The 23,794-nt window shown below is 39.6% G+C and overlaps 1 protein-coding gene across 1 annotated transcript; it reads right to left on the bottom strand.

The window, feature by feature from the left end:
• Positions 1-18,220: 18,220 nt before the first annotated feature.
• On the bottom strand, positions 18,221-21,610 carry LOC145799734 (uncharacterized). Its single transcript, XM_082889365.1, has 4 exons — positions 18,988-21,610; positions 18,831-18,896; positions 18,663-18,728; positions 18,221-18,557 (listed from the first exon to the last, which is right to left on the bottom strand). Exons 1-4 carry the CDS (start codon positions 19,267-19,269, stop codon positions 18,519-18,521), a joined length of 453 nt encoding a protein of 150 aa, XP_082745491.1. The 5' UTR covers positions 19,270-21,610; the 3' UTR covers positions 18,221-18,518.
• Positions 21,611-23,794: the final 2,184 nt, after the last annotated feature.

The raw sequence follows: 23,794 nt of genomic DNA, 5'->3' as shown, positions 1-23,794 counted from the left end.
CAATCCCTTTGCTGGTGCGTCTAGCAAAAATCCAGAAACTTTGAAGTACCAACCCCGAGGTCAGAGGGTCTTCCATGCCCTCTATATGCCTTTGTCCACAGCTCTCCAAATCCTTGTTGGCCATCTCAAACCCCTTGAGCCTCGGCCTCTATCGAATCCTCTTTCGGCTACACATGATGCTGCCCAGTACTGTGCCTTTCATCAACAAACTGGTCATAACACCGAAAATTGCTTCCGTCTTCGCCACGAAGTGCAAGATTTGATTGACAACGAGGTCATTGCCGCGCCAAACTCGGCAAAGTCTATCGGCACTGGATCGGTGAACTTGGGAGATAATGTGACCATGTGATCGGGGGATGAACCAGCTGCGGGTGGCGCTCGATTTACTCCAGACATGGGAATGGCACGCACTATTTTGAGCAATATGCAAATACTAGTTTTTGTACTTTCTGACTTGGGTATTGGGTCAGTTTTGTTGTTTTATATATAGTCTGTCTTGTTGTATCGAGTCAATCCTGTTGCGTTGGAGTCGGGTGATTCCGAGGGTGTTACCTCGGACATCACTATCTTGTTTTGTGTTTGTCTTTTTGCTTTCTTTTGAGTCTGTCTCTGCCTTGGAGCCAGTTATGCCAACAGATCTGAATGAAACAGTAGTGATTTTCATATTCTTGTGTTCGCTTCTGCCTTGTGCCAATTATGCCAAAATTTTGAATGAAACAAGCAGTGTTTTTCACCTACTTTTCTGTACCTTGAAATCATTGCATTAACCTAAGTTTTTCAAAACTTTTTGGACATCGTGATGAAAACGAAGAGGATGGAATTCCTCGGGATTTGCAAAAACTTGATCAATTGAGAGAAAGAGAGGCATGCTAAGCCCTTAATGATTGAGATCATGTTTGTTAATGTGAGTACTGAGAAGGATCCTGGCTTGATCCAGATTGGTTCTGCATTGTCTTCGACGCGAGCGATTAGTTGCTTTCATAAAAGATTTCAAAAAATGTTTTGCGTGGTTCTACGAAGACCTGTGTGGAATCACTCTTGAGATTGTGCAGCTTAGGATCGCTCTCAGCCTCGAGACTCAACCCCTTTGTTTCCAAACCTTGAACCTCAATTCAGAATGCTCAATAGTCAACCACAATGTAAGGCTCATGTGGCCGGATCAGGAGCAGCCCATGAACTAGGGGCGAGAATATCAGATGTGATCAAAGGAAGCTTGCAAAGCTAGATCAAAAGCAGCCCTTGAACTAGGGGCAAAAGATGCCAGATTGTGCTCGAAGAGTCGAAAATGGATCATTCCACAAATCAATGAAGATCGGCAAGAATGCCAAACTCCAGAAGGGAGGAAAGAAAAAGGCATTGCTGAAGGACAATCGAGTTCTTATCCACAACACTAGGGGCAAATTCACCCTCCATTGGATGGACTTCTATATCATTAGCAAACAGCAGCCATTCTGTTGGATTCAGATGGCTCCGAGATCTCAAACCATTCAACATGAACAAAGCTACACTTTTACCCTTGAGAGGCTTGCTGGGCCGAAAATCCGGAAGGGCGACCCAGGCAAAAGTTAGAGCAAGAAAAAAGAATGAAAAAAAAGAAAAGAACAAGAAAAAAGAAAAGAAAAGAAAAGAGAAAAAGAAAAAAGAAGAAAAAAAATGAAAAGAATTGAAAAGAAAAGAAGAACATAGCTTGCAAGGTTGAAAACCCGGAAGGGCGGCCTTGGCAAAAGTTAGAGCGTAAAAAGTGAGAGGTTAATACCCGAGTGTACCTTAACCCCGAACTACATAAGGCTTGATTCCCATCTGTGGGATACGTAGGCAACTTCATTCTAAAGTCTAGCCGTAAAACACTTCAAATTTGACTGTGTCCATGCGATGGTTCTGGTCATCTTTGTCTTTTCTATATCCGAGAATTTGGTTGTAATTGTCACTGTGAGGACTGGTTGCCACGTGCTGCGGTGCTATTCAAACTAGGGGCAACTTTCCGTTGCCGTGCATTGCTAAGGTGCCATTCAAACAAGGGGCAATTTTTCATTGCCATACAGTGCCGTTCAGACAAGGGGCAATTTTCCATTGTTATGGATCTGAGGTTGTGCATTTCAAGAGTAGGTTCCATGCTCGTTGAGCGGTGGCCGTTTGCAAAAACAATTTTAGTGAATTTTTAATGAGTTGACTAATTTTCTTAAAAATTATCCTATTTTTTTTTCAAAACTGGACCATTTCTTGGACCCGAAAAAGGAAAATTTTCAATGCTCATAACCTAACTTACATGATTTCAAATCAGAAAATCGAACAAGCGTGTTAATCTAACTCTCATTTTGGTTAAAATTGTTTTAGCAGAAGCCAAAAACAAAAAATGGTCAAAATGATGAACTAGGGGCACAGTTGAGTCAGGTTTTCTACCTTTTTCCCTTTATCAACGCACTTGCTAGAAAAGGCATCATACCTGTCGGAAAAGGGCACCAATAAAGCTAACTGCAAAAAGACAGAAAGTTCTCACATCCTCCAAGCAATGAGGTATCAAGCCAAGTGCGAAGCACGAACTGGAACGGGACAAGATATTTCACTCCCTCATCTGGATAGATCTGATCACATCTAAACTCCCCAGCAGAGCATCGTCAACCGATGTTAGCTGTAGATTTGCTACACACCCAGCTGTAGCGCAACCCCTCTGTGGGAGAAATTCACTGTTGTGAACAAGAATAAGAATATGGTAGAATACCAAGGGCAAGAACCCACAACTTCCTGCGTATCCATCAACCACCCAGGGGAGGGATAAAAAAATGAGCGATTGAAGAATAGAGAGATGTGCGCTGAGAGAAAAAGTGAGAAAAATGGCTTTTTCAGAAAAACAGAGCTTGAGGGCCGAGTGATGTGAGAATCACCAATGAGGGAGAAATTCACTATTGTGAACAAGAACAAGAATATGGTAGAATACCAAGGGCAAGAACCCACAACTTCCTGCGTATCCATCAACCACCCAGGAGAGGGATAAAAAAAATGAGAGATTGAAGAATAGAGAGATGTGCGCTGAGAGAAAAAGTGAGAAAAATGGCTTTTTCAGAAAAACAGAGCTTGAGGGCCGAGTGATGTGAGAATCACCAATGAGAAAGGGTGGGAAATAATACTCGGAGAAACTGGCTCCTCGTGCACCGAGAGGTCTCTTGCCTTTGTAACACAGCTAAGTGTTGTGTTTGTGTGTTTTTGTTTGTCTCGATTCTTGTTTTGAGTCGTTTGAGTGTCAATAGATGCGTTTAGGTTGTTTTACCTTGTCTTCCCTTTGTTGAGTTGTGTTTAGGTTGTTTTACCTTGTTTTTCCTCTGTTGAGTTGTGTTTAGGTTGTTCTACCCTTTTGTTTTCTGTCGTTGAGTCGTTTTGGCTGTGGTCAGTTGTAGGCTCAATACTTGGTTGAGACCCCTTTTCTTATCTCACTTTCAAAAAATCGTTTCGTGCTCAAAGTGCCGTGCCATTCTCCACAGTTGTGCAAAATAGAATTTGTTCTTTCATAAAACTGCAGGGTTCAACCCAGGTCATATGAGAGCAGTAAAAACCAGGACCCATCTGAAGCTATGAAAGTTCCGGGCTACAAAGCAAAAGAAAAGAGGGAAAATGTGGGGCATCTAAGTTTGTTTCAACTTTTGCAAGTTCCGTCATTGCATCTCGTATGTTCAGAATGAGCAGTGTCTTGTATGAGCTGTGTGCCGAATGAACCAGAATACTGTGTTATGAGCTGTATGTTCAAAAGAAATAGAGTACGGTGTTACGGGCTGTGTGTTCAGAATGAGCAGTGTCTTGTATGAGCTGTGTGTTCAGAGTGAACAGAATACTGTGCTGACTGTTTCACCGTTTCAGGCCAAAATGGCGATCAGAAGTGCTCTCCCTGAGTACCATTCCCTGTCAAAGTTACCTTGGCTTTGTTTGCAATGAGGGAAAGTTATGAATATGATCAGGATGAAAAACGGCATTTGTGGTTTCTATATACAGATGTTGCTCCTTGTCAGCATTTCAGGACCTTTGTACTGCGAGTTGAAGGTAAGTGTTCGAAGAACACAATGGAGGGGAGATCCCCGTCAGAGTAAAGCGGTCTACCGCCACTCACTCCATGAGGTGCTTTCTAAAGTGCCGCTTTGTTTGTTTATTACATTCCCTAAACATCATGCTCTACATCGCTTGTAACATGTACTATATCATCGCACTTATTGTGTTTATTTGCATCTTGTGTTATCTTGTATCATTTATCCTTTTACGTCGAGCTGCGTTTAGGATCGTTGTCCTTCGGGACTTTCTCAGGTTGCGTCGTGTACGCACCTAGGCAGGTTGTTTTGGACCTCTTCTCACGATTTCAGCGTGGTTTGAGTGTCCCGTTCCTTATGCGATTTCAGCGTGTTTGGAATTTATCTCAGGTTGTGTCATGTACGCACCTGGCCAGGTTGTGTTGGACCTCCTCTCACAATTTCAGCGTGGTTTGAGTGTCCCATTCCTTATGCGATTTCAGCATGTTTGGAATTTATCTCAGGATGTGTCATGTACGCACTTGGGCGGGTTGTGTTGGACCTCCTCTCACGATTTTAGCGTAGTTTGAGTGTCCCGTTCCTTACGCGATTTCAGTGTGTTTGGAATTTATTTGAGGATGTGTCGTGTACACACCTAGGCGGGCTGTGTTGGACCTCCTCTCACGATTTTAGCGTGGTTTGAGTGTCCCGTTCCTTACGCGATTTCAGCGTGTTTGGAATTTATCTCAGAATGTGTCGTGTACGCACCTAGGCGGGTTATGTTGGACCTCCTCTTACGATTTCAGCGTGGTTTGAGTGTCCCGTTCCTTACGCGATTTCAGCTTGTTTAGAATTTATCTGAGGATGTGTCGTGTACGCACCTGGACGGGTTGTGTTGGACCTCCTCTCACGATTTCAGCGTGGTTTGAGTGTCCCGTTCCTTACGCGATTTTAGCATGTTTGGAATTTATCTCAGGTTGTGTCGTGTACACACCTGGGCGGGTTGTGTTGGACCTCCTCTCATGATTTCATCGTGGTTTGAGTGTCCCGCTCCTCACACAATTTCAGCGTGTTTGGAATTCATCTCAGGTTGTGTTGTGTACACACCTGGGCAGTTGTTTTCAAACCTCTTCTCACGATTTCAGTGTGGTTTGAGTGTCCCTTTCCTCACACGATTTCAGTGTGTTTGGAATTCATCTTAGGTTGCATTGTGTACACACTTGGGCAGGTTGTTTTGGACCTCCTTTCACGATTTCAGCGTCGTTTGAGTGTCCCTTTCCTCATACGATTTTAGCGTGTTTGGAATTTGACTTAGGTTACGTCGTATGCGCGCTTGATTGTTTGTTTTTTCTCCTCTCATGATTCCAGCATGGTTGGAGTATTTTCCCCCTTTGCATTCACCATTGCATTTTGCATGCATTGCAGCGTGCTTTCGTGCGCACCTTACCTGCACTTGTTAGTGCATTGTTCGTGCTTTCTTGCACACCTTACCTGTACTTGTTAGTGCATTGTTCGCGCTTTCTTGCGCACCTCACCTACACTTGTTAGTGTGTGGCATCGCACTGTTTTGTGCAGTTTACATTTGTGCTATTTTGCGCACCTCAATCACACTGTTTTGTACATTCACCCTACTCGCACTGTTTTGTGCACCTTTAGCTCGCACTGTCTTGTGCACTCACCTGGTCTGGGAGACCTTAAATCCTGCACCTTTATTCGCACTGTCTTGTGCACTCTCCGGTCTAGGAGACCTTAAATCCTCTAAAGGTGCAATTCCTTTGGTGTTTGTCATGCCCGAACAACTTCTGGTGGTCTGGTATAGCCACCAGCCTGTGTTAGCGGTGAGTTCCTAGGAGATTAACTGAGACGGTGGAAACTAGAGTTCGAATGGCTTATGCCTAGAACGCAAAGGTTCGGGATTTCCGAGACTAAAGTCTGGTTTAAATACCCAGGGGTATATCCTCGGCTAGAAATCTGTATGGCAGCCCCATAGATTGAGATAGCATATGTATGCGCCTCAATTCTGGATACTGAACCAACCTAGTCTGTCACCCTGTTGGAGAATAGGGAAAGCTGCGACCATAGTCAGAGAGAAAAGTAGTACCTGCGGTTCAACCGAAAAGAATGGGAAGGTCCCCAGCAGCATGAGGCATGATATTGTATGTACGGTTCATTTGAAGCAAGTGCAACCAGACGAGCCACACAGGTATTGTATCTTCTCTGTGTGAGACATAGCGAGAATTGTAATTTTCTTACACTCTTACTGCATGAAATGTAGTTTTGCCTCGCATTCTTGCTTAAAATTGTTATATTTATTGTGAATATTTGCTTCATTACAGCTTGCCGCATTGCATGATCACGAGTTACGTTTGGCTTGGTGCATATCATTTTGCATTTTGCCCCCTGCCTGTAGGCACACTTCTTGTTTATCTCGCCTGTTTGTCTAAGTCTTCGGCCTTTTCAAAATGGGTCGTCTCTGGGCTTTGACATTCACTCCCGTCACTTATGACTTCCGAGTTCTGTCAAAGAGGGACAACTGTAGACACCCCATTTTGACCGACCTTAAGACTCAGATGTCATCGATTGAGCGCTCGGTGATCACGCGTGTTGTGCTCGTTCTGAGGTTTCAGAGTCTCGGCTGAGAACCTTGCCTCCGGGCCTCGGAACCCTTTTGTGCTTTGCCTCGATTTGCGAACCAGGTTCTATTTTCTCTTCCCGAAGAGAAGGAGGGGTCTCGTAGACCATCTCTCAGTGGCCGTAGTCTACTTTTCGTGGTCGTGGACCACTGTTCCCGTTTGGAGACCAGTTTCCAATTTTCGGAGTCGTCGGCCGTGTGCCTCGATTCGGGACCGCCTAACTACCTCCGTTTGCTTTGATTTTTGGCACGCACCTTGTTTTCTCTCTTTAGAGGGACACTGTGGCCCGGGAGACCATCTTTGTGGTCACACGCCACCTTTGATGATTAACAATCAGTTTTCGGGGCACCCGGTTGCGCGTTTTAGCCCCTGAACCCTCGTTTTGCATCTGTCTTGGTTCATTTTTGGCATAGACCCTAGTTTCATTGTTAGGAAGGTGGTACAAGGGTGGCCTTTTCTTCTTGGACACCACCATTCCCCGGTCGGCCGATTTTTCTTGACAGGTAAGTGGTCTCCTTCACATTTGAGCCACATTTTCTGGTCTCCCATACCACCACTGAGTTGCTTTCACCTGGGAGACCACCAATCAGGGCTGCCGACCAGCTTTTGATGATTGACCCTTTTGAACCTGGTCGGCCAATCAGGGCAAGGGGTCGATCGACCACCTGAACTGGTCGGCCAGCTCTCTGTAGCTTTGTCTCATTGAGTTGCTTCCAGCTGTGCCACCTGGGAGGCATTTGTTGCATCCTCCATACACATGGAGGATGTTTATTCTTGGTTTTTAGCTTCCAAGAGAAGCTGTGGCCTCTCTTCTCTATAAAGGAAGGGCCTCCCTTCCTTTGCAAGGGTTCAGAACTTGGTGAGAGCATACACCATATATCTCTCTTTATCTCTCACTTTAAGCTTAAAAGAGTGAAGTTCTTGTCCTCCTTGGCACACCACCTCACAACCTAACCTCTCCATCATCCATATAAGCACCTTGGAGCTTATTTTCAGAGGCTAAGGAGTTGTTGTTTTGGTCTAGAAGTTGCTGGAGTTATTGTCTACAAGGGTAACACTCTTATTCCCTTTTTGGTCCTTATTTTGATTCATATCTTAGCTATACTTGCAAGCATATTTGGGCTTTGTAATAAATTGAAAAAAGTCTTATTTTGAGGTCCTTAACATGTTTGTTAAAGATCATTTTTCTGTTGGGGGTCATCTACCCCCTTGCATGCTTCATTTCATCTTGTTTTGAGCCATGCCTTAGGGCGTTTGCATTGGCCTTTGTTTGGCCTTTTAGCCACTGAAATCTAGTAGATTTTCAGTGGCTAGCATGCTGTTTTGAGCACCAAAATCAGAGAGGGGTGACCCTCTCACCCCTTGCCTTGTTTACTAGCATTTTTGGCCTAACAAAGGAGCCCTTATTTTCATGCTTCCAAGCCATGTTTCAGGAATTTTTTGGTGGCTTTTAGGACCTGCATAGGCTCTATAAAGAGGCCATTTTTTCCATTTTGGGTGTCCATCTTGCATGTGTAGAACAACCCTCTTTGTAGCCTATCAAAGGAGCTTATCATTCTTGCATGCATAGACCATGTTTCAGTGAGTTTTTGGACTTTATTTGGCATGTCATACGTCTAACTTTTGCTGGTTTGATGGCCTCTTGATTTCCACACATACTTGTAGTGTAAACCCTCTTCACTAGCTTACATTGCATACTATTTTGGCCTTTGATTCTAGCACTTTTTGGCCATGATTTAAACTAATTTTGTGCATGTTTTGGACTGCCTTAGGTCTATTTTTATGCCTCATGGTCGAATGATGCTTTCTATGCATGGTTGTAGTTCAATACCCTTGCCTAGCTTTGAGTTTTGGAGCCTATTGCATGCTTATGTTGAGGTGTTTCCATGTTTTGGGGCCATTGTGCATCATATTTCAGAGCTTACATATATGCCATATTCCCATGTTTTCCACTCTTTAAATGCGTTTGAGAGTTGTGCATAAATACCTCATTTTTGGACCATTTCATGAGCTTCATTTCTATGCATTTTGAGCCATCATTTTAGATCATTTTCCCACTGTCTTGGATCTGCCTAGGGTCTGTTTGGGGCTGGTTTTTCCATTTGTGCATTGCTTTGTGCACCTCTAGTGTAATGTGCTTCACTAGTTTCGGTATTCGGGCCATCTAGCATGCATTGTGTGAAGTGTTTGCATGATTCGGGACCATCTTGTATGTCATTTCAGAGCTGGAAAATGTATGATTGCATGCCATATTTCATCCCTTGCCATGCTTTGGTAGAGTGGCATTTGATGCCTTAGGTTCGGTCCCTTGCATTGGGCATGTTTGCATGAGTGTTCTCGCCTTTAATTTCATCATGTTTGGCCACTGATTTGGGTGTGGCTGAGGCCCATTCATTTTAGTTTAAGTCCATCTTGCATTATGTATGCCATGTCCATGTTGTCGCGTTCTTGATAGTTGCATTGTGTATGCCTTGATTATGTCTTCGTGTATGTCCATCGTCATATGTGCGTTGTGTATGCCATATAGCGTCATGTGCATTAAGTATGCCATTTGTAGTTCATAGCATTGCATATGCTAGTTGCACCTTTGCATGTCTTTCCTTGCATGTTTGCATGTCTTATTTGCATTTCGTTTAGGATTGCATGCTAGTTGTTGCATTGTGTTTGCATGCCATGCCATTCCATATATATTGCATTGTGTTTGGAATAGGGTTTAGTCCAAACACGGGAAACAAGGGACGTTTCGTACTCCAAGTGACGAAACGTGCCTCGATTCTCGGTCTTCGACACTCCAGATTACCCATGATGGAGTTTAGGCTATATTGTGTTCATTTGTGCATTCATTTTACATCAAGTCGTGCAATCCGACTCCTCGGCCATCATGCATCGGGATGCGTGATTGATGGCACGAGGATCGAGGACTACACTCCCTAGAGCTTGTGCAATGATAGGGAGAGTGGTCATGCACATATACGTTGAAAATACTTTGCTATGCCCCTTTCTTGCTCTCTGTTGCAGCAAACCAGAAACCAACAGCCAAAACTGGTCAACAACCTTCTGGAGTTTTGTACAGCATTTCGGGATCAATTGCAAACAGAGGCGAATCGGGGCATCGCGAGGAATTTCCCGACGAGGCGGCTTGAGCATGCATGCATCTTTCATCATTCGGAACAAAGCTGAGGCGGTCCATTTAGCTTGCATGCTAATTTATTTGCTTTCCTAGTTAATTTGTTGATTAATTAGGGTTTTGTAATATTTAATTAGCTAAAGCAGTTAATTATTTGTTCGGACTGTATTATTTATTCGGACCCTCCGAGCGAGGGCACAATTGTAATAAGTGTGCGTGTGTGTGATGTCTGTCTTCCAACCCCACGTCTTTCTCCCTTTTATTTTCCAGCTTATGATGGTTAGATTAGGGCATGTTTCAATTAACATACTTATGCTTGCATGTTTGCATTATTCATCTGTATTGCATGCACCGGGCTCGGCGCATCATACTAACTGCATTGTATTCCAATTCCAAGTTGAACGCGTGTTAGCTGTAGCATCTCATATGCCATTCTTAGGATAGCCGAGCCTATTTCTAGTTGCATTTTGCATGTATTGCATTAGCCATCTTAACATGAACTAAGATCATGCATTGATTACTAACTAGTTTCTGTTTTGGCTCGGAGTACTCGGTAAGTGTTTATGCTTTATCATCTTCGCATGCGTGTGAGTGAATGCCATGATAGCATGTTTACCATGAGGCTAACTGCTTATGTGATATACCTGCCTGAATGCCTGTGGGTGAAGGTTGGATTATCTGAATTGGAATAATGCATTGACTGTGAGTTTTAAGCCCACTTGAGAGTGGCAAATCATCTTGTTTTCTAAGCCCACCTGAGGGTCGCAAAATCACATTTTAGCCTACTTGCGAGTAGCAAACCGTTTCAAAAGCAAACATGAGGTGTTTTGTTCCAATTCAGGCGATCCAATCTATACTTGTATGCTGTGTGCATCACGTAGTAAATCTAGGCTAATACCCGGAATAAGAGCACATAATGTTTTCAAAACTCGATATCATGGTTAGTAGAGGCCGATCTTTGATCGGGCGAGCAGGGGTGCTCACAAAGTGACCTTCCCCAATCGTACCCAAGTTCCCGAGCCGAGGCAACTTTGGTGATGACGGACACGTGGCCTTAGGCAAACGAGTCAGGGTTTCCTAAATTTCCCAAAATAAAATATTTAGGTGGCGACTCTATATCTGACAAAGTAGTCCATGTTTGGCACTTCTTTCAAAAAAATCTGTTTTCAAAAACGATTTGCCGGATTTGGACTCTTTGATGATTCATCGGTCTTGTATTGCACTCTGTGAGATTAGATACAGGACCGTGACATTTGAGTCCTGAACTGTAGTGAGCCTCAAATGAACAAAACGGGATTTCCCTTCTGGGGTGTTCGGGGATGTCTACAGTCGCCATTTTCTTGATGATGGTATCTTGGTCTCTCAGCTTGTCTTCCAAGTGTTGAGTGTGTAAATCTCGCCGTCGGTGAAGCTCTTTTGGAATGACAGATAGGCCATCTCGGAATGGCAGACAGGCCATCTCTGAGACAAATGGACTCTGGCGTGATGCTGTCGATGGCGAGTAACGGAATGTCGTCGTGGTTCGCTATAAAAGATGATCGAAGAAGGTTAGAGGACAAGGTTTTGTCTGTCGATTTCCCACAGACGGCGCCAATTGTATGGGGAGGAGATATTCGTCGCACTCCGTACCCCTTGCGTCCAAGTTCCGCTTTTATCCAATTAACTTGTGGACACAACGACAGTGAGCTACCCGACGATGTGTTACCGAAAAACCCTTCCGACGGTCAAGTTAGCACACACTCAGAGATAGAGAGAGATAGGAAGAGAGTTTCTCTCACCAGATGAAGTTTCATCCCCAGCATGGGGGGCGCAATCATGCTTATATACTTCATGCGCTCACCTCTGCATCCATTCGCTTATTGACACGTGGAGCTGCTCTCCTATCTGTCAACACAAATTCAGCTAAACACCACCTAATCAAACCGCCAGTTGGCATCGGCGATAATGGGTAGCCCGGCGGAATTATCTTGGCCTCCTTCGACCGAGCTATTTAACGAGCCCAACAGTGCCACTCGCTGAGCTCCACCACAACCGAGCTCCGTAGTATTCCAGTACGGCTAAGCTCCAGACAGGTTAGGCCGGTCCAAGGGAGACCTTTCCACTGAGCTACATGCGCGACCAATAAGCCCGGATTGACAGATGATCATTTCGGCCGAATGGGCCCTGGACCTCAACCGAGCAAACAAACTCTGGATTAGCCCAAGTTAGCTCGGCCCAAACGCGCTCGGACTTCTTTTTAGCCCGGTCATTACCAAGGCCCAAAGCCAGATTATGAAATCTCCCTCACAATATATATATATATATATATATGTATATTTTTTTTAAGATTTAGTTAAAACTGTCTTATAATAAAATTTTAATAGATTAATGATAATTATAAAAAGTTTTTCTTAAAAAATTCAACACACACTATTATTAAAATTAGTATTTTTAAAATTCTCTCATCAAGATCTATCATATAAGATCTATATTAAATATGAAATTCTTAAATAAAAAAAAATTATGACCGTCGAAATTGATGTAAATAGTAACAGTAACATGTTACTTTGTTTAACAGTAACATTATTACCTTGTGTCACAGTAACATTGAATGCTCAAAAACTGAAGGTGTGTTCCCTTCTCTCTCTCCCTCTATTCCTCTTTTTCATATCTGACATGTGACAAAAATTATCAAAGTCATCCAGATCGTGACAATCACGGAAAGAGATAGAGAGAGAGAGAGAGAGAGAAAAAAAGAGGGTTTGGTCGATCTTAGATCTGAGGCGATGATGGAGATGTCGGCGACAGCAATAAGAGACGCTGGTGGTGGCTAGAGAAGAGAGTAGAGGAGGAGATAATGATGGAGACAGCGACGGCGATCTTTATCTGAGGCGATGATGGAGATGTCGGCGATAGCAATGAGGGACGCTGGTGGTGGCTGGAGAAAAGAGTAGAGGAGAAGACAATGATGGAGACAGCGACGACGATCGTGATCTGATGCGATGATGGTGATGGTGATGGTGATTTAAGGCGATGATGGAGACGGGGACGGCAGTGAGAAACTGAAGATGAGAGAAGGGGAGGAGAGAGATAGATCCAGGGAATGTGTGTGTGTGTGTGTGTGTGTGTGAGAGAGAGAGAGAGAGAGAGAGAGAGAGAGAGAGAGAGATCTAGGGTTTTGAACTAGTAGATGAAGATAATCTGGTGGAGGATCGACAAGAAGGTGAAGGCGATCTCGTCATTCAGATCAGCGAGAGAGAGAAAGAGAGGGGGAGAGAGAGAAAGAGAGGGGAGAGAGAGAGAGAGAGAATAAGAGACGTGAGTCTGACAAAGAGAAGAGAGAGAGGGGGGAAGGGTTGAAAGTCGTGAGATATATCAAATTTCTTTGTGATACATAGGTGTGGGATTGATGGACCTTAGACATCATAAAATGATATTATGGATCACTTCCATTACTAAAAATGAGAGAGGGACCTTAGACTAATTTTCCCTAACAGAAAATGCAATTTTTAAGGCCGCTTTTGTATTCGTAGTTAGTGTAGGCTTTCGTTTGGCCTTTGAACTTTGCTATATTTTTTTTTATTTTTTTATTTAGTCAAAACCCCATTATAATAAAATTTTAATGCATTAACGATAACTATAAAAAGTTTTTCTTAAAAAAATCAACACATACCATTATTATCAAAATATTAAACTTTAAAATAATATAATTTTTGATATAGATGTCGGTTTTTAATAAAATTAGTATTTTTAAAATTCTCTCATCAAGATCTATCAAATAAGATTCATGTTGACTATGAAATTCTTAAATAAAAAAAATTATGACCGTCGAAATTGATGTAAATAGCAACAGTAACATATTACTTTGTTTGATAGTAACTGAAAAATCTTAAATCCCCAAGATATTGATTTGTGATTATATATCAATTTTAACTAGTAAATAGCAATCTCAATCAAACAATCAAAGACAAATCAACACAATGATTTTACATAAAAAAAACCACAATTGGAGCATCTCCGATTGTGATTAAAAAAAAAAAAAAAAGCCATGGGTAAAGCCACAAAAAAATTCACTAAGAAGAGGAAAAGGAGTTACACAAGTGTACACTCAATTACCTAGCAAATCTATGTCCGAATCGAACTGACCCCTATATGTCTCTTCCCGCCCCGTCTTCACCTTGGAATTGTCTTATCCAACGTTGAATCTATAACGCCGATGTCGAATCCACAATGATAAGTCACTCTGAAATCCACCAAATCTTCAGGCCCAAATTCTCCGGAATCCACCGAAATCAACTCTCTCTTTTGTTTTGAATAAATAAAACAACCCCCTTTGATATAATCCACTCAATTTATTATATAAACTCTCACAAATATCAAAGGAAACAAGTAAAGAAACTCCAGATGAAAACCCTAATTCCCAAGAAGAAGATCTGGAAATCGTACCCTAGAAATTGATTTAATTGCAGCTTTATAGCAGGCATAATCACGATCACCACTTGAGCGCAGGATTAGCCACTCGAACGGTGTGGTTTAAATGCGTATTTTTGAACAAGTGTCTTCGCTTGATCTCTAGCATAGTCAGGGAAGTAGCAAACATGAAAGAACAAATATCACAAATTTCTCTACAAGGCACAATTCAGGTTGGATTCACATCTAAATACTTATAACCTCACTGAAATAAAAGAACGAATAAAATTACAATTAAAAAGAGTTTTATCAAACGGGATTGCCAATAACAAAAGCCTAACAGTAACATATTACCCTGTGTCACAATAACATATTATTTTGTTTGATAGTTACCATGTTTAACAGTAATATGTTACTTCGTCAATATTTTCTAAGAAAAAAAAACATGTTTTACTTTGTCCTTACTCAATTATATATTTTTTCCTTAGGGGGTTTATGAAACAAAATAAATTGGGTTATCATTTTCACTAAACAATGGTCCAATGGAGGGATTGAAAAAAAAAAAAAAACAAACAAACAAACAAACAAAATAAAACAGAACAGAACAAACAAACAAACAAACAAATAAATAAACAAACAACAAAGCTTATAGGTCCAAACAAAGATATTCTAAACAAACTAAAAAACGTTATCAAAAATTAGCTGTGATTTAAAGATAAATAAATAAATTATTAATTTTTTCACAATATGATTTGAAAAATAAGATCTACCTCAAGTTTAAAACCATAACCACAATCTTCATAATTATTTGTCTCTGTCACCGATGCTTAAATTCTACCGTAATCGTCACGATCATCAATCACCACCAATAGCGGAAACTCAATAATACCGACAACAAAATGGTACCATTCACCTTGCTTGGTTTTAAAAAATTGAGTTTTTTATTTTATTTTTATTTTTTTATTTTTAATAAAAACATTTATTACCTTAAGAATTTTTTATTATCAAATACAAAAAATATAAAATTTCAGTACATTTTTTTATTTTTGTGTATTTATTAAATTCCTAAATATTTTGTGCAAATATTTTATTCTTTAGGTACATTTAAGTTGTGTGCATCTAAAAAATAAAAAAATAATTTAAATATAAAAAATTACTAAAAAAAAACATAAAAACCAAAAAATTCAATTTTTAAAAAATCAATCAAAATCAAATAAGTCTCTTAGTTCATGAAATTGTGAATCTACAATAAACTTACCTTTGTTTCATCTTTTTTTTATTTAAAAAAAGGGATAAATTACAAACACGCCTCCTGATGTTTACTTAAACTACAAATTACCATCTATGGTTCTAGAAATTACATTATGCCTCCTAAGATTTCTAATTTCATAACAAATATGTCTTTTTATTAATAAAACATCAAGTTAATTAATAGTTTTTAATAATGTTAAAATTTTATTTCAATTAATAATTCATATATTTTTATTATTATATAGGTGAACAATTAGAAATTTCACTTTTTCAATTAATTTTGTTAAATAAAAAGTTCTGATAGGGAAATATTTGAAATTTTTTCAGCCACATGGGGCAATTCGTATTTTAAGCAAACTTCAAAAAGTGTATTGTAAATTACCAAAAAAAATTATTACATCAATTGAAGTGATACTTTTACAATTATTGAATAGGAAAATGCTCTGTAGCTCGAAACTATTGGGCTCGAATGGCTCTCATTTCACAGATCTCTCTCAGCTCTCTCATCTCTAGTGGTCGCGGAAGGAGGAATAACTCTCACACTCTCACCTCTCTCTGTACTCATCCCTCTCATTCCAAAGATCTTTGTCATCCTTCTTATCTGTGGTAAACCTTCCCATCGCTCTCTGGTTACGGTAGGAGGACGAACAACGACAGAGGACGAACGACGGCCTGCGACAGCAACGACAGACAAAAAGGAATCTGAGGTAAACCTAAAATTACAAAAACTAGGGTTTACGTTTGGCTTCAATTTCTATAGAAAATAGTCAAATGGGACGGTTTTAGTTTGGATTTTGCTTTCAATTTGTGTTAGGGTTTGGGATTTGGGTTTAATTTGTGATGTGTTAGGGTTTGGGATTTGCGTTTAATCTATGTTGAAATCTGTATATGTCTGTTTGTTTGTTTTTGGATTTAATTTGGTATTACTTGAAATCTGTTTGGTTTGCCTTCAAATCTGTTTGGTAATATACATCTGTTTGGTTTGGCTTTAATCTATATAAATCTGTATACATCTGTTGAAATCTGTAAAATTAAGTCCATATATCTGTTTGCTTGAAATATGCATCTGTTTGGTAAAATACACAAGTTTTGCTTCAAATTTGTAAAATTATAAATAATCTAATATGTGTTGAAATCTGTATATGTCTGTTTGTTTTTTTTTTTTTTTTTTGGCTTTAATTTGGTATGGCTTGAAATCTATTTGGTTTGCCTTCAAATCTGTTTGGTAAAATACATCTGTTTGGTTTGGCCTTAATCTGTATAAATCTGTATACATCTGTTGAAATCTATAAAATTAAGTTCAAACATTTGTTTTTAGATTTGGTTCAAATATGTAAAATTATAAACAATCAAATATGTCTTCAAATGTGTAAATCTAAAAATCCGTGTTGAAATTTGTTTTTAAATTTGTAAATCTGTTATAATAACTTATAAATTTGTGTTAAAATCTATTATAAATCTGTAAATCTGTTACAAAGTTGTTATAAATTTGTTATTACAGAACTATGGCTTCTTCTTCTACTAATAATAGCAATAGAAGATTAAAACTAAGATTGTGGGAGAACTGCAGCGATGTATATTGTACGCTCGAATAACAACGGAAACCAAGGACGTTTGTTCTTTGTTTGCCCATCGAAATATGTAAATATCTATTATAGAATTTGATCTTTTACTGCGTACAAAGTTATTTATGTGATTTGATTAACTAATTCTTCTGCAATGTAGAGTCATAAGGAACATTGTAATTACTTCAAATTCACAGATGAGAATGATGATGACACTAGCTCCACAATCCGTTCTAATGGTGGACCTCAAAAAGCTATAAGAACAGAAGAATTAAACGATATAAGGAGAAGACTTTGTGAGATGGACAATGAAATTCATGGAAGGCTTCAAATGATGGAGAAGAACTTTAAAATTATAATTTATGTCATTGTTTTTTATGTCTTTTTGCACTTTATCATGTAAATCACTGACTCTCTAACGTTCTAACGGATTTCATGAATGTAATCAAAAACTTGTTTCGTATTTTGTATCCTTTTGTGCTGAATGATGTAAATGACTGAAATTAGATGGCTGCCAAGATGGAGTATGTTTTGTGAATGATGGCTGCCAAGATGAAGTATGTGTTGTGAATGATGTATGCTTTGTGAATGTGTTCAACCAGGCATTTTCCACATTTGAAGGATTTTTTCAAAATATGACGCAAAAGAACAATGAATTTTTTGTGTATCCACAACAGATAAATAAGCAATGAGAAACATACTTTTTAGTAGTCAAGATTGGTTCTGCCTCCTATGTACCAAGCATCCACAGTAAATTGCTATTTGACAACAAAAACAATATACAAGAGAAATCATAAATGTAAGATATGGCAATTATTCTTTAAGAACTTTGTGCAGACATAGTTGCATGCATGTGGGTGATTGAGAGAGTGAGAAACACTACAGAGGAACTCACATAAAAGGTGAAGACAACAACCAAACCCATAATTCATATTCCCAAATGGTTAGAGAAATCATTCATCAATTTCCTAGCAACAAACACACAGAAAATTGTGACAGGAGTAAAATAGCACTGGATACCAGCTTTATCCAAGGATTAGTTTTATCTCAGTCCAAGAAACAAACAAAAGTAGTAAAACAGAGCACAACACAATAAAAGTACAAGCTTTTAGTCCAGTTTTAACAAAAAAATATATACATTTAACAAAATCAATCAGAGCCGAGCTGCAAAACCCTCGTTCAAATACTGATGCAGAACCAATAATTGCATTTGTAATCACAAATTGGATAAATGAATGAAGCCAACATTGAATAAATGAACCTAACATACTACAGCCATAATACATCCATTGTTGCAAAACATACTGCCAACACAAACACAAAACATACTTCTATTGTTGGATAAAAAAATTAACCAAACACAAACTGCCACAAAATAAAGCCAACATTTGGATCCAAAGTCTACATTCGAATGTCATACAATTACTACTGCAAAACTAAAATAAAATAAAAAAATGAGGCATTTGGATCCACATCTATATTCAAGTCAACAAATGTTGATGCTACTGTCGAACTTTGATTGCTAATATTATTGATCATTCCTGATTGAGTACGAGATGTGCTTCTAATATTGTCCCGCTGTTTGCATTGGGCTAACCCGTGCCTATAAAAACAAAATACATAATCAAATATTGTCCACAAACATATTGACCAATCTAAAATTATAGTCATATATTAAAATATTTGTAGTCATGTATTGAACACATACCGGTACATATATACTGTCTTGTGTGCCTACCATAAAAGGAAAATAGTAAGGTTGATCGTGCGGCACCTTATCATTAAATAGGAAGTCAATGTTATTAGTAATTTGAAGTATTAAAATAAAAACCCACAACAAACAAAGTGCAATATATTAAGTCCATGCAACACATACCGGTAGATACATATTGTCTTGTGTGCCAACCATAGAAGGAAAATAGTAAGGTTGATCTTGCGGCACCTTATCATAAAATAGTAACACAATTTCATTTCTAATTTCAAGCATTAAACTAAAAATCCACAAAAAAAAACTTTTGAATTTAATAATTTACCTGTACGGGAGTAGTCTTCTTATTCTTTCCCTTGAACCGATTCACTATTTGATCAACCTTGCTAACCTTCCGTTTCGTACATGGACGGCCTCTTCGATGAGCAACCAAAGGACTGAGTACCTTGTGAGTGTTGCTTGCTTTTGTAGTATTAAGACTAGGCGGACTTTTCAGTAAAAGATGGGAAAGCGGTACAATACTAGTAGAAGGTGGTACAATACTACTACATGGCACATTACTCCCGCTACCTGATTCAATTGTTCCCACTCGATCCTTGATTTCCATCAACCCAAGTTGAATCACTTTGTGTTTACCATCATCATTGGTGGCAAGTTCTAGGATCTCATCCAACGTCTTGTGATAGTTATCATGCAACTTTGGATTTAGAGTAGCCCTAAAGTTAGTATATGTGGTTGGAATGCATGTGTACCCTCCTCTTTGACAAGATTCGGACGACAGTACACTAGATGCTTCATTTTTGCTTGAACTTCTTTAAATTTTGAATTTGTGTATGCTGGACGAAATTGCTTCTCAAAATGATACACTGTTAAGCAATCATACAATTGGTTATGAGATTTAAAATCTGCTTTTGTCTCCTTCTCCACCTTACTTCTCAAGGCATTGTCATACTGTTCAACAAATTGCTTTAAAGTAGGCTTCGAGTTCACATATCCATCAAAAAATGCATTCATGCTCTCACTTTGTTGTGTACTTGACATGACAGTCCAAAATATGTCTTTAACATAGGCAAGAATCCACCTATGTCACTCATGGTATAATACCTCCAACCACTCGTTGTCATTCAGATTGAATTTTTCAACCATTGCAAGCCAATATGCCTCAAATTCATCTTTTGTAATTGAATCATAAACGGCATTTTGCAAAGCAACCTTTATGGATTCATATTGCGAATATCCTCTTAATTTCTCTGGAATTTTCTTCATTATATGCCGTAAGCACCAACGATGTCAAGCCTGTGGGAAGATGATTTTTATGGCATTTTGCATAGCTCTACACTGGTAAGTTATTATAGCTTTTGAGGGAGCATCTGACATGCAACTTAACCCTTCTTTGAATGGCCACACAAACGTCTCAGTGTTCTCATTAGATAACAACTCATAACCAAACAATATTGACTGTCCATGGTGATTAACTTCTACAAACGGAGCAAATGGCATATAATATTTGTTTGTCAAATAGGTTGCGTTAAAGGAGACAACATCCCCAAAATGCTTTATGTCGCCCTACTCCTTGCATCTTCCCAAAACAAGTTTCATATGCGACCATTTTCATCTAAGTCAATTGTCGAATAGAAGTTCGAATTTTGTTGTTGTATTTTATAAAAATAAAAGTGTGACTGATTCGGCGTCTCCTACTCCAAGTCTCAATCTTCTAGCATTCTCAATATAATTCATTGCATCTCGTTCATCAAACGTTAATGCCTCATATCCCCCTACTTCAACAACTATGGAATGAAAATTCCTCGCCACCCCAATCCCTGCTGCATCATTAACTTCTAGTCTCCTTTTCACTAGAGTAAGAATCCTCTTATTCATTGCAAAATGCCGTAAGTCAGTAGGAATCAAATCATGAGTGTGCTCAAGCACAACTGTGACTAACTTATATCTTCCATCGTTTTGTAGACTGGCTCTTACCCTTGCTTTACAATCAATTTTTTATGACAAAGATGGCTCCAAGGGATTTACTCCTGATCTTTTTGTTCTGTTCCGCGTCCGAGTACATTCAATTCCAAAGTACTTTACTTCCTTATCACTTGTTAGATTTTGTGTTCTATAAGCTATCGCAAATCCACAGTGTTTTGCATATTTTGCATAAAATGCGTTCACTTCTTGTTTTGAAGTAAAATACATCCCATTCTTAGGTTCTTCAACTTCACCACTCTCATTAAATGAAAACATTGTTATCCTGTTCTTCAACTTCCTCACTCCCATTAAATGAATTATTGTTGAAATCAATATCCATTGTAGCTTCAAAGTGAAATAGAATACACATTTAGAGAGTTAGATGGTATTTAAAAGGAAGTACAAACTGTTTGGGATAATAGGTACCAGGAATTTATAACTCTATATAGTGAAGGATTTGAGTAATGATCTATGCATAAAAAATGGTCCATATATGTAACTTGTGAAGAAAAAAATAACAATTCTTCAACCCCTTTGTTTTGTGTGGACATAGATATTGTGAGAACTATTGTTCCATCTTGCAATTGTAACTTTGTTTTCATTTTTTGAAAAACACATATGCATATTAATGTTTGATTGTGTTTTTACTTTTATTTTGTTTTTGTGTAAAAAACCAAAATAATGTGAAGTTCAATTGCATATGATTTTATTTTTTGTGCAAAAAAAGTATTTGAAAAATTGAACACTTAACTGTTTGATGTTTCCTAAAAAAGTTGTTTTCATTAAAAATAAAAATAAAAATAAAAATAAAAATAAAAATTAGAACCAGTTCACCATTTAGAATCAGTTCACCATAGTAAAAACCAAACTAAACGCTAAACCATAATATGACATATAACAAGGGAAAACTGGTGCTTTAAACAAAAATGGTGCTTTTTTTTATAATAATTGTACGGGGAAGAAATAATTCTCCTCGTATAATCCTGTTGACCAAGTCCACGCTCCTCCGTACGACGTCGCTTTGTCACCTGAAAACACAAACGTGAGCTAGCCGGCGGGTGTGTGCCGGAAACCTCTCCGATGCCTAAGTCAGAAAACTTGACAAATAGACAAAGCTCCATGTTCTTAGAAAGATTGTGTTTAATTACCTCCTCCAAGGTGGTGCTTGTGGGCTTTTATAAGTTTCATATGGCACAATCCTAGTAGGACTTGTATTTCTCCATGCAGAGTCCTCCTAGGGTTCATTCTCCTAAGGATAATGCTTATCCTTTTACACCCTCCCCCACTGCTTAAACCAAGTGGGATGGTTTTCTTCATGGCCGAACTACAACATGACCGAAATAACACTGGCTATGCTGAGCCACATAGAAGGCCGAACTATCCTTAGCTCGGTCTTCTCCTCTAACTCGTTACTTCGGTTGCCCTTATTCAACCTTGATGCGCTTAGTTCAAACTTCCAAGTAACAAGTTCTGACCGACCTAACCATTGTAAGTCACGACCGGACTGACTCCAAAACCGGCCTTCTCAGAACATACCGTGACCGGACTAACTCTGAGACCGGCCTAACTGTGAGTTACCTCCAGACCGGAGTAGTTTCGCCTGTCCTTGGGCCGAAGTAACTTTGTCTTCCCGAGACCGGAGTAGCTTGCCCTTCTCGGCCGGAGTATCTATTGCGGCCTTCTTAGTCCTTCGCGTTTTGGGCCTCAATGTCCAACTCGCAGCTCGGCCCAATTTTTCCCAAAAATTACCCTCTCAATTGCCCCTTAATTCCATCTGCGCAACATGATTGGGATTACCAGTCTACTTGGCCGAGCTAGAGTTTCATTAAGCTTTTTCAGCCGAGCTAAAAACCCTTTAGCCTCTCCAGCCGATCTACCTTTACTTCGGATATCCCTATGTCCGGCCAAAAACGTCTCTTCAATCATAGCGTCTGTAACGCTTCCCATTCTAGTGACACGTGGCAGGTTCTGATAAGCCTTGGCCAACTGTTACGCCGTCCTGCAGAAATTTCGTACAATTCCCGCCTCTTTTTGCCGCCTTTTTTCTCTCTCCCTTTTCACAAAACAGCCTTTCTCTTTCTTGAATCACTTCACCTTCTAGTCTTCACTTTCTCTTCTCCCCTGGTTCCTGAGTCTTTGGGTTTGCTGTGTTCGTGCCTCCATTGCTGCCATCGCCTCCATCTCTAGCTTCTTTCTTATACAGGTAAGCAAGCCTATCCTTCTCGCTTTTTCGTCTGCTTTTGTTTTGTATGCTTTTGAAAACACTTTTCTTCATCTGTTGCTTTGCTGTTGTACTTTTTATGAAAAAACCAGTAGAACTCTATGCGTGTATGAACTATTACGTAGAAAACCAATTTTAGATCCAAAATCACATAGCAACCGAACTAGGATCCTGTTTGCCCCCCTATAGGTAGATCTCTGTAGTCAATAACCGAACTAGAACTAGTAGGAATATCAGTAGTTTTTTCCGAACCACTCTTAGCCAAGATAAGATCACCGAACAAGCTTGCAAATACCGATCTAGGTACTTCGGTCTATAACCGAGCTAAGCTTTCGGGGCCAAGCCGGCTTTCTTAGTTCTTAAACCGGACTCAGAAAGCCGCCCCTAGAGGCTTAACCGAAGTAATTTTATTCACACTGCAACCGATTTAGGTCTTGGGGCTAGACCAGCTTTCTTAGTTTCTTAGACCGAACTCAGAAAGCTGCCCCTAGACGTTTAACCGGTCTATCGAGCAAACTACTCAAACCGAACTGCCAACCCTTTTGAAGGACCGGGATAGAGCCAACTTTTTGAGGCCGAAGTAGGGCTTTTATACCTTGCTTTTGAATTGTAGCACGGTCCACTGAACAGTGCTTTAACCCCTGTGTTTTTACTTTGCAGACTTAGGTTACCCAGGCACTCCTGTGCGCGCTCGCCCGAGCTACTGAGCACGATTTTAGCACCGAAATAATTTATTCATAAATTACACAACAAATGGGTAAGTATAGATATTTAGTCGAAACCCCTGGTGGCATGGCCGAATTTAGGCAAGACTACCAGATCCCTGATGATGTCCAACTGGAGTTGGCCAAGAAAGATGCTACTCCCTGGGACAATGAAGGCTTCGTCCCTTTTACCCTTCAATCAATAATAGAAACCGGATTACGGTTTCCTGTCCAACCGCTAA

Source organism: Camellia sinensis, chromosome 9 (assembly GCF_055761805.1).
Source record: "Camellia sinensis isolate YWXY chromosome 9, ASM5576180v1, whole genome shotgun sequence".
Taxonomy (NCBI): domain Eukaryota; kingdom Viridiplantae; phylum Streptophyta; class Magnoliopsida; order Ericales; family Theaceae; genus Camellia; species Camellia sinensis.
This window is presented reverse-complemented; position numbering and strand designations above follow the sequence as displayed.

What these genes read in the sequence shown, in the direction of transcription:
- LOC145799734 (XM_082889365.1), bottom strand. Translation starts at nt 19,269, where the DNA reads ATGGAAATCAAGGATCGAGTGGGAACAATTGAATCAGGTAGCGGGAGT. An exon ending in AGAAGACTACTCCCGTACAG is followed by an intron (nt 18,897 to 18,987) that starts GTAAATTATTAA and finishes TTTTATGATAAG; the next exon opens with GTGCCGCAAGATCAACCTTA. An exon ending in AAGACAGTATATATGTACCG is followed by an intron (nt 18,558 to 18,662) that starts GTATGTGTTCAA and finishes TTGTTTTTATAG; the next exon opens with GCACGGGTTAGCCCAATGCA.